The 13,735-nt window shown below is 50.9% G+C and overlaps 1 protein-coding gene across 4 annotated transcripts in view; it reads left to right on the forward strand.

Annotated features, from left to right (window-relative positions):
- NT5M (5',3'-nucleotidase, mitochondrial) overlaps positions 1–13,735 on the forward strand; it is a 44,369-nt gene that overhangs the window by 15,115 nt on the left and 15,519 nt on the right. For all 4 annotated transcript variants that reach the window (XM_034942318.3, XM_034942319.3, XM_024926159.4 and 1 more), the window contains exon 3: positions 5,004–5,064. In XM_034942318.3, coding sequence (XP_034798209.1) covers positions 5,004–5,064 — 61 coding nt within the window. The remainder of the gene's footprint in view (positions 1–5,003; positions 5,065–13,735) is intronic.

Raw genomic sequence — 13,735 nt, forward strand, 5'->3', positions numbered from 1 at the left:
AAACAAATACTAGTACCCGAATGTCCCAGCAACACTATTCACAGCAACCCCAAGTATCCACTAAGTGATGGATGGATATTTAAAATGTGACGTAGCCACACAATGGAATATGTTTCAGCTATAAAAAGGAATGACTGCCGGGCATGGTGGCTCATGCCTGTAATCCCAGCACTTTGGGAGGCTGAGGTGGACAGATTGCCTGAGCTCAGGAGTTTGAAACCAGCCAGTGCAACACGGCGAAACCCCGTCTCTACTAAAAATACAAAAAGAATTAGCCAGGCTTGGTGGCAGGCACCTGTAATCCCAGCTACTTGGGAGGCTGACGCAGGAGAATCACTTGAACTGGGGAAACGGGAGGTTGCAGTGAGTCTAGATCGTGCCACTGAACTCCAGCCTGGGTAACAAAGCGAGACTCTGTCTCAAAAAAAAAAAAAAAAAAAAAGTCTGGGCGCAGTGGCTCAAGTGTGTAATCCCAGCACTTTGGGAGGCTGAGGCGGGCGGATCATCTGAGGTCCGGAGTTTGAGACCAGCCTTACCAACATGGAGAAACTCTGTCTCTACTAAAAATACAAAATTAGCTGGACGTGGTGGCACATACCTGTAATCCCAGCTCCTCGGAAGGCTGAGGCGGGAGAATCCCTTGAACCTGGGGAGCGGAGGTTGCAGTGAGCCGAGATCACGCCATTGCACTCCAGCCTGGGCAACAAGAGCAGAACTCCGTCTCAAAAAAAAAAAAAAAAAAAAAAAAAAAAAGGAATGACCTACCCATTCATGTGGCAACATGAATGAACCTTGAAAACGTGATACTGAGTGAAAGAAGCCAGACACAGAAGGCCACGTATTGTAGGATTCTATTTATGTGAAATATTGTGGGGCGGGCGTGGTGGCTCACCCCTGTAATCCCAGTGCTTTGGGAGGCCGAGGCACGTGGATCACCAGAGGTCAGGAGTTCGAGACCAGCCTGGGCAACATGGTGAAACCCCACCTCTACTAAAAATACAAAAATTAGCTGAGCGTGTTGGTGGGTGCCTGTAATCCCAGCTGCTTGCGGGGAGGCTGAGGTAGAAGAATTGCTTGAACCCGTGAGGCAGAGGTTGCAGTGAGCTGAGATCGAGCTACTGCACTCCAGCCTGGGCAAGAGTGAGACCTCGTCTTAGAAAAAAAAAAAAAAAGTTTCTGAACAAGAGGCAAATCCTTAGAGCTAGGCAGCCCCTGGTTCCCCAGGCTGTGGGGAGGGGCCGTGGGAATGACTGCTTAATGGGAATGGGGCTTCTTTTTGGGGTGATGGAAGTGTCTTTAAATTCGATTGTGGTGATGGCTGTAAAACCCTGTAAATATACTAACATTTATTTAATTATACACTTAAAATAGGTGAATATTAGGATATATGAATTCTATCTCAGTAAAACTTTTAAGAACTGTTTACTCAAACATTTAAAAATTTAGGACAAACTATTGATACATTTATTTAACAATTAGGACACACTGTTGATACATTTATTTAACAATATGGGCGAATATCAGAATAGTTTTGCTGGATGAAAGAAGCCAGGCAAAACAGAGTATAGACTATACTTTCTTTTATGTAACATTCTAGAAAATACTATCCAATCTGTACTGATGGAAAGTAGATGGGTGGTTGCCTAGGGCCCCAGAGGCAGGGAGGGACGGGAGGGACAGCTGGGAGAGATAACAAAGGAGAACCTTTGGGGGTGGCAGGCGTGTTTATTTCTTGATTGTGGTGATCTGGGTTTCCCATGTGTGTCTTTTACTTTTTTTAAATATTTCTTTCTTTCTTTATTTTGAGACGGAGTCTCGCTCTGTCGCCAGGCTGGAGTGCAGTGGTGTGATCTCGGCTCACTGCAACCTCCGCCTTTCGGATTCAAGTGATTCTTCTGCCTCAGCCTCCTGAGTAGCTGGGACTGCAGGTGCTCATCACCACGTCCGGCTATTTTTCTGTTTTTAGTAGAGACAGGGTTTCACCGTGTTGGCCAGGCTGGTCTTGAACTCCTGACCTCAGGTGATCTGCTTGCCTTGGCCACTGAAAGTGCTGGGATTACAGGCGTGAGCCACCATGCCCAGCCTCCCATGTATGTCTTTATGTTCAAATTTATTGAATTGTACTCTTTTAATATGTGCAGTTTATTGCATGTTGATTATTATATTATTTATACCTCTGTAAAGCTGTTTAAAAAGAGTGGGTCTGGATGCTGGGTGGAAATGGCTTGGAGGGGTGAGAACTGGAAGTTGAAGAGTCAGTGGAGGTGGTTGCAGCCGCTCAGTGGGAGACGACTCAGTTTGACTGGGGTGAGGTCCGTGGAGAGAGGTGGGTGGATGACGTGTGCTTTGGCGGGACCCATAAGACCTGGGGATGGATCTGATATTGGGGGTGGAATAAAGGTAGGAAAAATAGGTGATTTTTAGGTGTTTTGCTTGAGCAGAGCTCCGTCTCTATCATCTCTGTTTATCTAAAATAGACTAGGAACTGAGGGAAGACTCGGGGAGAGACACGCTTTAGGAGTAGGGGATCACGTTTCCCACGTTGGAAATCCTGTGTGAGGTGTGTGAGGCGTCCAGGTGGGTGGAAACTTGGTGCTGGGAGAGGTTGGGACGCATCAGCACACACATGGTGTTTAAAGCAGGAGTGCAGGCTGAGAGCCCCCGAGGGCCTAGACCCAACCTGGAGCGGTCAGGAGAGGAGTAGACGGGGAGTCTGGGCTGGGTGGCTGGCAAGGATTAGGAGGCCAGGAGCGCAGGCTAGGACCCAGGATAGGGGAGCCCAGGAGAGCTGGCGTGGCCAGCTGGGCTGAGTACCTGTGGGTGAGGATGGTGAGATGGGCATTGGACAGAGGGACACGAGGGTCTTTGGTGACAAGGAGCAATTTCTGTGGAGTGAAGGGGCAGGCCCAGTCTAGAGTGGATTGAAGCAGGAGCAGGAGGCGAGGGAGTGGGGTCGGTAGGTGGAGGCAGCTTGTCGGGGACATTCTGCTTTGAAGGGAGCAGTTGGAGTGTGGGGGTCAAGGCTGTGTGTGTATATATCTAAGGCGGGAGGTGCCAGCACACGTTTGAATGAGGAGTCATGGAGGAGGATAGCAAGCGGGCATTCGGGAGGTGCCAGCACGCGTTTGAATAAGGATTGTGGAGAAGGATAGCAAGCGGGTATTGCAGGGCATAGTGTCTGTGAAGGGCAGAGGGGGAGGATCCAGGGCACAGGTGGAGCCCAGGAGAGGGCAGTGGTGTGGCTTCCTCCTGTGCAGCAGGAAGGGAGGAAGAAGTGAGCCCGGTGGCAGGTGAGTCTCCAGATCCATGATTAGGTGGGCTTGGAGTCTCACCCACAAGAAGGTTGAGGAAATGGGGCGGGTGTGTCCTGGCTGTGCCCAGAGCACCAGAGAGGGCATTGAAGAGAGCTGCCAGGCAGCTGCAGGCCCTGGCTTGGTGTCAGGAATTGAAGGTGAAACAAGTCCAACTGATGATGTGAATTTTCTTCTCCGGCAACATTCAGTTGCTTGGGTGCAGGTGGGAGCAGTGGGATAGCTGGGCTCCTTCAGGGCCTGGCGAGACAGGCCTGGGTGGAGGATGAGAAGCACAAGCAGAGGATGGCAGCGAAGGCTGGGCCCCAGCTGGATGAAGGCAGGCCGCTATGCTGGGACAAGGAGGGTGTCTCCACGAGGCTGAAGAGTTGAGTACAGAATGAGAGAATGCATTTGCTGAAGCGTCGTGGGTGGTGGCCAGGGAGGCAAAGCCTGAGACAAGGTTTCGGGGGGAAGTGATTCCAAGCTCCGGGGGTGACACTAGGAGAGGTATTGGAGGTTGGGTGTTTGGAGGTGGAGAGGAAGTTGTTTGGAGGTGGGGAGGGTTAGGAACTGAGCGACAAGGTGTTGGACCTGTACCTATGCACACACATATATGTGGACATGTGTGTGTCAAGTCACTGAGGATGGTGATAGAGCAGGAATGGAGAGGATGGCGAGCCAGCGAGTGAGGTGCATAAGGGACAGTAACTGGCAATGGTAGGTGACAGTGGGTAGGAAGGGCTCTAGAGGTGTGCTGTCGAGTGTGGGCATTGGCATCAGGGATCTGGAAGGAGCAGTGGAGAAGGCAGACGCTGCCCTCACCTGCCATCTCTGAAGTCTGTGGGGGATGAGGAAGAGGCAGCTGTCACTCAGAGGCGAGTTGGGGAGGTGCTCCCTTCGTGTGAGGCCAGTTTTGGTTGGGGCAGGAGTGAGGATGCCGGGGAGAGGCTGAGTCTTTAGGAGAGGGGATGGCGTGGTTGGTGGAGGTAGTGCCAAGTATCAGGTAATGAGAGGGCACACCCTGTGCCCAGGGACCCGGGAGTCTCACCTCTGCCTGTTGAGGGACGCGTTTGCCAGAGAGAAAGCGTCAGCAAAGTGCCATCTTCCAGAGGCTCAGCAAGACGTGCAGGAGGCACAGGCTCCAGTGGCGAACGCCAGCCTCATGAGGGTGTTTGGGACCAGGTGGCTCCATTAGTGAGGGCTGGGGCCCTGTGGGCATGAGGGCGCAGGCACCTGGGAGGCCATTTGGGTCAGCTCTCCCGCGGAGCTACGACCTTGGGGATGTGGCGCTCCTCACGCGGAGCCAAGCCAAGGCCAAGCCTGTGTTTCAGGGACTCGATCACTGCAGGGCTTAGCCTGGCATGGAGTAGGCTCCTTCTCTGTGTTCTCCAGGCCAGGGGACTTGCATGCCAGAATCCTTCTTCCTCATAGATTTCTCGACTTACCACTCTGCATTGCAGGAGGCCCTCCAGTCAGATGTCCAGCCCAGAGCTGGCTGCCTGTGGCTGGGTAGGGTCATGTGGCTGCCCAGGGCCATGGGATAGGCCGACACCTCTGGTGTGGGTATAGTACAGAGGAGTGGGTCTCCCACAGCAGGGGAAGGGTTCAGACTCAGAGGGTCCAGCCCTGTGAAGGCAGGGCAGGTGGTGAAGGCCTCGGGGTGGTGAAGTCATGGGACTGCAGGCTCAACCTCCTTTCTCTTGTTGACAGCACTGACGTCTTCATCTGCACAAGCCCCATCAAGATGTTCAAGTACTGTCCCTATGAGAAGGTAAGGCGTGCGTCTGCTCAGCTGAGCCCTTACCCCATGCGTCACAGGTGAGGGGTACGGGGCTCAGCCTGCCTGTGGAAAGGGGATGGACCCTCACAGCACTCCCCCACCTCTGTGACAGCGGCTTCTGCTCCCCAAGGACCTCTCCAGCCTGAGGCTCTAGATGGGGCCTCTTATGATGCAGGTTCTCCAGGAAGGGTGCCTGTCACTGTGTCAGGTTAGCCTGGCCCAGAGCAGGCCTTTGAAGGGTGAGAACCATGCCTGGGGAGGTCCTGAAGGCACGTGGATGCATTAACATGAAAAGTCTTAAAAAGGTGAGGTGGGTAAAGTTCATTTTGCTGTATACTCACTTTATTATCTTTATTGAAAAGAATTAGAGTTGCATGAAATTGAGACCTTTCTGGAAATTGGGAACTTGCAGTTGCCAAACCCAGAGGAAAGGTCTGTGGCCCTGGAGGAGAGCACTCATGCCGGAGGGGTCAGGGCCGGCCCTCCCTGGGGACGTCGGAGCAACTCTTCCCGAGCTGAGGAAGGCAAGATCTTCAGTCCAGAGCCCCTCCTGCTCTGGGGGCATCAAACCTTCAGGCATGAGTTCTTTCATGTTCTTCACATGACCTTTCTGCTCTGGATTCCCATTTTTTTTGAGACAGTTTTGCTCTTGTTGTTGCACAGGCTGGAGTGCAATGGCACGATCCTGGCTCACTGCCAAGATCACTGGGTTCAAGCGATTCTCCTGTCTCAGCCTCCTGAGTAGCTGGGATTACAAGTGCCTACCACCACATCCAGGTAATTTTTTTTGTATTTTTAGTAGAGACGGGGTTTTGCCATGTTGGCCAGGCTGGTCTCGAACTCCTGAGCTCAGGTGATGTGCCTGCCTCGGCCTCCCAACGTGCTGGGATTATAGGCGTGAGCCACCGTGCCTGGCCTGGATTCCATATTTAAATGAAATTCATGGTCAGGCGCGGTGGCTTACGCCTGTAATCCCAGAACTCTGGGAGGCCAATGCAGGTGGGTCACCTGAGGCTGGGAGTTCAAGACCAGCCTGGCCATCATGGTGAAACCCCATCTGTATTAAAAATACGAAAATCAGCTGGGTGTAGTGGTTCATGCCTGTAGTCCCAGCTACTTGGGAGGCTGAGGCATGAGAATTGCTTGAACCTGGGAGGTGGAGGTTGCAGTGAGCCAAGATCGTGCCACTGCACTCCAGCCTGGGTGACAGAGCGAGACTGTCCCCTCACAAAAAAACTTAATTAAAAAAAAAAAAAAGAAATTCACACATTCAGCCAACATAGCGTGCCGTCTGTGTGCTCAGTGGGAATCACACTTGCTGAACAGTTGCTCTGGCATTATGTGGGTGCTTAGTGCCCACTGTTTCATCATGTCCTCATGACACCTTGTTCCCTAGTTACCCTGACATCCCTCATGTTTTTAGAGAGTGGGTCTTGTTCTGTCACCCAGGCTGGAGTGCAGTGGCCACTCACAGGTGCCATCCCAGCTCACTGCAGCCTCGAACTCCTGGGCTCAAGTGATCCTCCCACCTCAGCCTCTTGAGTAGCTGGGAACACAGCTGCGCACCACGCACCACCATGGCCGGCCTTCGCTGACCCCCTTTTAACACGCTAGGAGCACGAGTTCACTTATACTTAGGAGAGAGGAGTATCTTACCTGCAGCCAGTCAATGTGGATTCAGAGTGTGGGCCAGGCCCACTGTTTCAGGTCGAGCAGTGATCCCAAAGTGAGTCCTGAGACCAGAGTCAGCATCCCTTGGAGACTCCTTAGGAGTGGACATTTTCAGCCCCACCCTACACCTTCTGAATCAGACACTGGGAGTAGCAATGTGGGTCTTACGAGCCCGCCAGGTGATTCTCATGCACCCTCAAGTTTAAGGATTGCGGGACTGGAGTCACTATTTCAGCTGGAGTTTCACTGGGTGGCCATGGTGGTTGACCAGCAGTTGTGGGAGTGAGATGAACGACATGGCCTCATTCATCCGTTCCTGGGGATTTAGATACTGTCTTTGTGCCAGCTGTCCCACCTGTGTTGCCTCGGCCCGGGACTGCCCTCTGAGCTCCAGACACTCAGACCCGATGTATCTGTCCCTGGGGTGCTGGTTTCCTTGTGCATGGCAGTGCTGTCTGGTGGCCTCAGCTCGGAAATCAGGGGCCGTGCTGATGTCTTCCTCTAAGCCCTCACTTCCAGCCTGTTGGTGAGTCCCATGTCCCGTGGGACCGATTTCGAAAACGCGCCTGGCACCTGTCTGCTTCTGTCTCTTCTCATTGCCAGCACCTTGGCATTTACTCCCAGTACAGCTGACAGGGCCTCCTAAACTGCCTGCTCCTTTCGGTTCCATGCAGGCTGACAAGGCCCTCACAGAGCAGATCATGGCAGCTCCTGACTTGAAACCTCTGAATAGTTTCCCTTTAAAAACCACATACACCCTTCTGAGCATGACCTGCAGGGCCTGCCTGCCTCTCCACCCACTGTGCCCCCCTCTCTGTGTGCTTCTCCAGCAGCTTTTGGCTTGGAATGTTCTCCTCCCACCCCTAGGTCTGGTGCCTTCTTGTCCACGAGGCCTCGGCCCAGAAGTCTCCCCACATTTCGTGACCGTCATATTGAAGTGTATTCTTTCTCCATCTTGTTTTTTGGATGACACTTCCCACCACTTGAAATGGGTTTGTGTTTTCGTCTGTGGCTTGTTCTTGGTCCATCTCCTGACTGGGCTGGGACCTGTGCAGGCTGGGCTCACACCCTCCTGCCCACTGTCAAGCCCAGCACCCAGCGCAGGGTGGCACACTGGGAGGACTCAGCGTTTGTTGTTAAATGAGTAGATTCATTTGTCCAACAGAGAGTTATTAAACACTGGCGAGTACAGTGCTTGCCATTCATTTGACACCTTTGATATGCCAGGCAATGTCCCTTTATTCTCACTTTTGAGGTTTACAACAGCTGCCTGTGAAACAAGAAAACTCTTCTGATTTGACAGATGAAGAAACTGAGGCTCAGAGGGATGAGGCAGCTCATTTACCAGGTCTGACGCTTGGCCAGCCAGTGAGGCCTGCTCCGGGTCTGCCTGTCAAGAGCCTGTGCCCACCGCCAGTGTGTTCCCCTGGAGGTAGCCTGCATTCACTGGAGAGGATTTGGAAACCGCGCATATTTAAGAGGAAAGGGATGTCAGGACCCCAGTCACAGTAACATCAACAGGCTCTGGCTCACTTGAACAAAGGCAGGACTGATTAGAAGGATATTGCCTTGCTCAGGGAATCAAAAGGAAGCCCGCGGAAGCAGTCCTGAGGCCGTAGGGGCAGAGCCCGCAGACCGTCTCTCCAGCAAACAGCCCAAGACGCTGGAGCGCCCTTTCTCCATCCTTGGGTTTCATTGCCCAAGATTCCTAGTCCCCAGGAGAGGGAGGCCCATCAGCTGAGCTTGGGTCCCACACCCAGCCCTGGGTGCCCTGATGGACTGTCCTAAAAGGCTGCAGTTGGTGGCAGAGGCGTGGCTTCCCAGAGGAGTTGAGATGCTGTTGCCAGAAGAAGGGTCACACTCATAGTGGATGTCCTGATCAAACTAAACGAAAGAGCAAAGGCAACAAGAATCCACATCTACAATCCCACCACCTGGAGAGAGATGCTGTTAGCACTTTGATCTGGTTCTTTCTAGTTTTTTGTGGGGGAGTAGGGGAGACAGGGTCTCACTATGTCACCCAGACTGGAGTGCAGTGGTGCGATCTCGGCTTACTGCAACATCCGCCTCCCAAGTTCAAGTGATTCTCCTGCCTCAGCCTCCTTAGTAGTTGGGATTACAGGTGTGCGCCACCACACCCGGCTAATTTTTTTTGTATTTTTAGTAGAAACAGGGTTTCATCATGTTGGCCAGGCTGGTCTCTAGCTCCTGACCTCGTGATCCACCCATCTTGTCCTCCCAGAGTGCTAGGATTACAGGTGAGCCACCGCACCCAGCCCTCGTTTTTCTTTGATGCGTATTAAATATAATACATGTATTTTAACAAAGCTTTCATCCAACATAGTTATCCTTTTCTGCTTATTAATATATTTTTAGCCTTTTTTCTGTCATCAAACACTTCAGAAACATGATTTTTTTTTTTTTTTTTTGTGAGACGGGGTCCAGCTCTGTGGCCCAGACTGAAGTGCAGTGACACGATCTTGGCTCACTGCAACCTCCGCCTCCTGAGTTTAAGTGATTCTCATGCCTCAGCCTCCCAAGCAGCTGGGACAAGTGTGTGTCACCATACCTGGCTAATTTTTTATATTTTTGTTTTGTTTTGTTTGAGACAGAGTCCCGCTCTGTCACCCAAGCTGGAGTGCAGTGGTGCAATCTCAGCTCACTTCAACCTCCACCTCCTGGGTTCAAGTGATTATCCTGCCCCAGCCTCCTAAGTAGCTGGGATTACAGGTGCGTGCCACCATGACCAGCTAATTTTTGTATTTTTAGTAGAGACAGGGTTTCGCTATGTTGGTCAGGCCGGTCTCAAACTCCTGACCTTGTGATCCACCTGCCTCGGTCTCCCAAATGCTGGGATTACAGGCGTGAGCCACCACGCCCGGCCAATTTTTTTGTATTTTTAATAGAGATGGGGTTTCACCATGTTGGCCAGGCTGGTCTCAAACTCCTAGCCTCAAAGTAGTCTGCCCACCTCGGTCTCCCAAAGTGCTGGGATTACATGTGTGAGCCACCATGCCCAGCCAGAAACATGATTGTTAATAGCTGAAGACGTCTAGTGAGTAAGCCTTTGTATGGTCATGTTCTTAGGGTGAATTCCAAGAAATACAATTCCTGGGTCACGCGAGGAAAGGTAGGGTTCGGGTATATATCACACAGAAATTTGTATTCATTTCCACTGTACCAGCCGTGGGCAGGGTACTTTCCTCCTGCCAGGGGCTAGGCTGGACCACATAGGGTCAGTCAATAGAGGAAGCAGGCCATTGAACAAACACATGAAGACAGGAAAGTGCGCAGCAGATTTGAGGAATTCAGGGTGAATTTTGTTGGCCAGTGGCTACAGAGGCTGATTGGGAGCGGGGTTGGGCCAGGTGAAATGGATTAGTTTATCCAAATCTCCCAGCTGTCCTCATGGTTTAGCCACACCACCACCTTTAACCCTAGAACTAAGACAAGGGGAGAAGTGCGGGTGAGAAGTAAGGCGAAGGTTGCTCCAAGCACCCCCTCACCCACCGTTTGTGCCCCTCCCAACCCTATGGACTGGTACTTCTTCCCTGGCTGAGGGCGGGCTGGTATTAATGGTTCCTGTGTTCCATGCCTGGGGGAGGCAAGGAAGGGCTGGAGATGGGTCTCAGGGCACATCTGCACAGGACAGAGGTCTCCCACGGTAGCCCCGGTCTAGGCTTAAGCCCCAGAGCACTCACAGTTCCTTCCCCAGCTCCTGTCCACTGAGTAGGTTCAGCCTTTGTTGCTAGAAGTGGAAACTTTTCTCCTTGGTTGATTTTCTTTCAAGACCCAGTCAGAGGATGGGAACCTGACTGCTGTGAGGTCTCTCACTTTATCACCACATGGAGGGAGTGGAATTGGGTTACATTCAGGTTGCCAGAACCTTCTTTCTGGCTGGAAAGAAGGTTTCCCAACATTCTAAACCCAGATTGCTCGGTAATAGTTAACAATAGCCAAGCTGTTAGTATACGTCTCCAAGGGCTTTCCCTGTAGTGATCCATTTAGCCTTCATAGTAGCCCTACAAAATAGGTATTTCTATTTTTTTATTTTTATTTTTTAGACGGAGTCTCGCTCTGTCTCCCAGGCTGGAGTGCAGTGGCGTGATCTCGGCTCACTGCAAGCTCCCCGTGCCGGGTTCATGCCATTCTCCTGCCTCAGCCTCCCGAGTACCTGGGACTACAGATCCCTGCTACCACGGCGAGCTAATTTTTTTGTATTTTTAGTAGAGACGGGGTTTCACTGTGTTAGCCAGGATGGTCTCGATCTCCTGACCTTGTGATCTGCCCGCCTCGGCCTCCCAAAGTGCTGGGATTACAGGCGTGAGCCGCAGCGCCTGGCCTTAAAATAGGTATCTTTATTATCCCTGTTCTACAGATGGGCAGACTGAGGCACAGACAGTTGAAGCTCAGGGTCAGCGGCCAGAAAGTGGGGAGTCAGACTTCAGAGCCCATGCTCTGCTCCTCGGCCTCACTGCCTCTTCTCGGACTCCTTGACTTGAAACTTAAGCAGCATGACCTGTACCTTTTCACCCCCCAGAGAGATTTGAAAATCCGTGTCAGGTTCTTCATCCACAGGCATGGCATTTTACTCTGAGATTTTCCAGTTCAACAAGGGGAGTAATCACAAGCCAAATTAAGGGAGGGGCTTGGGTGCGAAGGGGAATGTGCTCTTCTGATTTGAAGTCTGGTTTCCAGATGACATGTCTGCCCGATTCGACGTTGATTTTTAGAATAAATGTCAAAAATTCCCACTTCAGGCCGGGTACAGTGGCTCATGCTTGTAATCCCACCACTTTGGGAGGCTGAGGCAGGAGGATCACTTGAACCCAGGAGTTCGAGACCTGCCTGGGCAACATGATGAGACCCCATCTGTACTAAAAAAAAATTAGCCAGGCGTGCTGATGTGTGCCTGTAGTTGCAGCATTTTGGGAAGCTGAGGTGGGAGGATTGCTTGAGCCTGGGAGGTCAAGGCTGCAGTGAGCTATGATCATGCCACTGCATTACAGCCTTAGTGACAGAGTAATTCCCTGTCTCAAAAAGACAAAAACAAAAACAAACAAAACAAAACAAAACAAAAACCTACTCCTGGCTGGGCGTGGTGGCTCACGCCTGTAATCCCAGCACTTTGGGAGGCCGAGGTGGGCAGATCATGAGGTCAGGAGATTGAGACCATCTTGGCTAACATGGTGAAACCCCGTCTCTACTAAAAATACAAAAAATTAGCCGAGCGTTGTGGCGGGCACCTGTAGTCCCAGCTACTTGGGAGGCTGAGGCAGGAGAATGGCGTGAACCCGTGAGACAGAGGTTGCAGTGAGCTGAGATGGTGCCACTGCACTCCAGCCTGAATGACAGTCAGACTCCGTCTCAAAAAAAAAAAAAAAATACCCACTCCTTAATTGAGCCTCTTCCTCTAACCTGAAATAAAAACGTAAAAACGTAGGCTTTTTTTTTTTTTTTTTGACAGAGTTTTGCTGTTGTTGCCCAGGCTGGAATGCAATGGCGTGATCTCAGCTCACTGCAACGTCCGCCTCCTGGGTTTAAGTGATTCCCCTGCCTCAACCTCCTGACTAGCTGGGATTACAGGCATCTGCCCCCATGCCCGGCTAATTTTTGTATTTTTTGTAGAGACAAAGTTTCACCACATTGGCCAGGCTGGTCTCAAACTCCTGACCTCAGGTGATCCATCTGCCTCAGCCCCGCAAAGTGCTGGGATTACAGGTGTGAGCTACCTCGCCTGGCCAACATAGACCATTTTTTTTTAACTTAAGATAATGAATTACATTTCTTTGCTTGCTTTCTTTCTTTCTTTTTTTTTTTTTTTTTTTTTTTTTTTGAGACGGAGTCTCACTTTGTCACCCAGGCTGGAATGCAGTGGTGTGATCTCAGCTCACTGAAAGCTCAGCCTCCCGGGTTCACGCCATTCTCCTGCCTCAGCCTCCCGAGTAGCTGGGACTACAGGCACATGCTACCACACCCGTCTAATTTTTTGTATTTTAGTAGAGATGGGGTTTCATCGTGTTGCCCAGGCTAGTCTTGAACTCCTGAGCTCAGGCAATCGCCTGCCTCAGCCTCCCAAAGTGCTAGGATTACAGGCGTGAGCCACTGCACCCGGCCTTCTTTGCATATTTTACATTAAATTTCCAGTTGCTCCAGTACGTTTTCCAGTTACTCCCTGTAGGACTTAGGCTAAAAGACTTGGCACTTTCTCTTGGCATGTAAAGAAACCCTAGGTTCTTTTGGGGATGGCACGGCCACACTGCCAGCATTCAGGAGCTTCCCCTGGAGCTCCTGAACCCCAGTCTCACCCCTGCCATCTCAGTGGGGCTCATGGTGTCTTTCTTGGCGTGTTTCTGGCCCATACCGTGTTTATTTTAAAAATTGTTCATGCTAATTGGCATGGGGTTTCTTTTAGGGGTGATGGAAACATTCTGGAATTTAGATAGTGGTAGTGGTTGCATAACATTGTTGATACACTAAAGACCATTGAATTGTACACTTTAAATTGGTAAATTTTATGATATGTGAATTACATTTCCAAAAAATAAAATAAAATTGGCTGTTCAGATGGCTAATAATTCCAAAGCTAACTCACTCCTTCTAGTTAGATCTGGCCATTTCATCATTGTAATAGGGATTGTAGACAAAAGTGCATGATCCCTTTATTTATTTATGTAATTTTTTTTTTAAAGACAGGGTCTCGTTCTGTTGCCCAGGTGGATTCTAGTGGAACGATCATAGCTCACTGCAGCCTCTAACTCCCAGACCATCGTGCCTGGTCATAATACCTTTAAAGTGTCCTAGATCAAGCCATTCATTTTGAAAACCTCCAGTTTTATGGTATTCTTTTTCTTTTTCTTTTCTTTTTTTTTTTGAAATGGAGTCTCGCTGTGTCACCTAAGCTGGAGTGCAGTTGCGCGATCTCTGCTCACCGCAAGCTCCGCCTCCTGGGTTCACACCATTCTCCTGCCTTGGCCTCCCAAGTAGCTGG

This window comes from Pan paniscus, chromosome 19, assembly GCF_029289425.2.
Source record: "Pan paniscus chromosome 19, NHGRI_mPanPan1-v2.0_pri, whole genome shotgun sequence".
In the NCBI taxonomy this organism is placed as follows: Eukaryota; Metazoa; Chordata; class Mammalia; order Primates; family Hominidae; genus Pan; species Pan paniscus.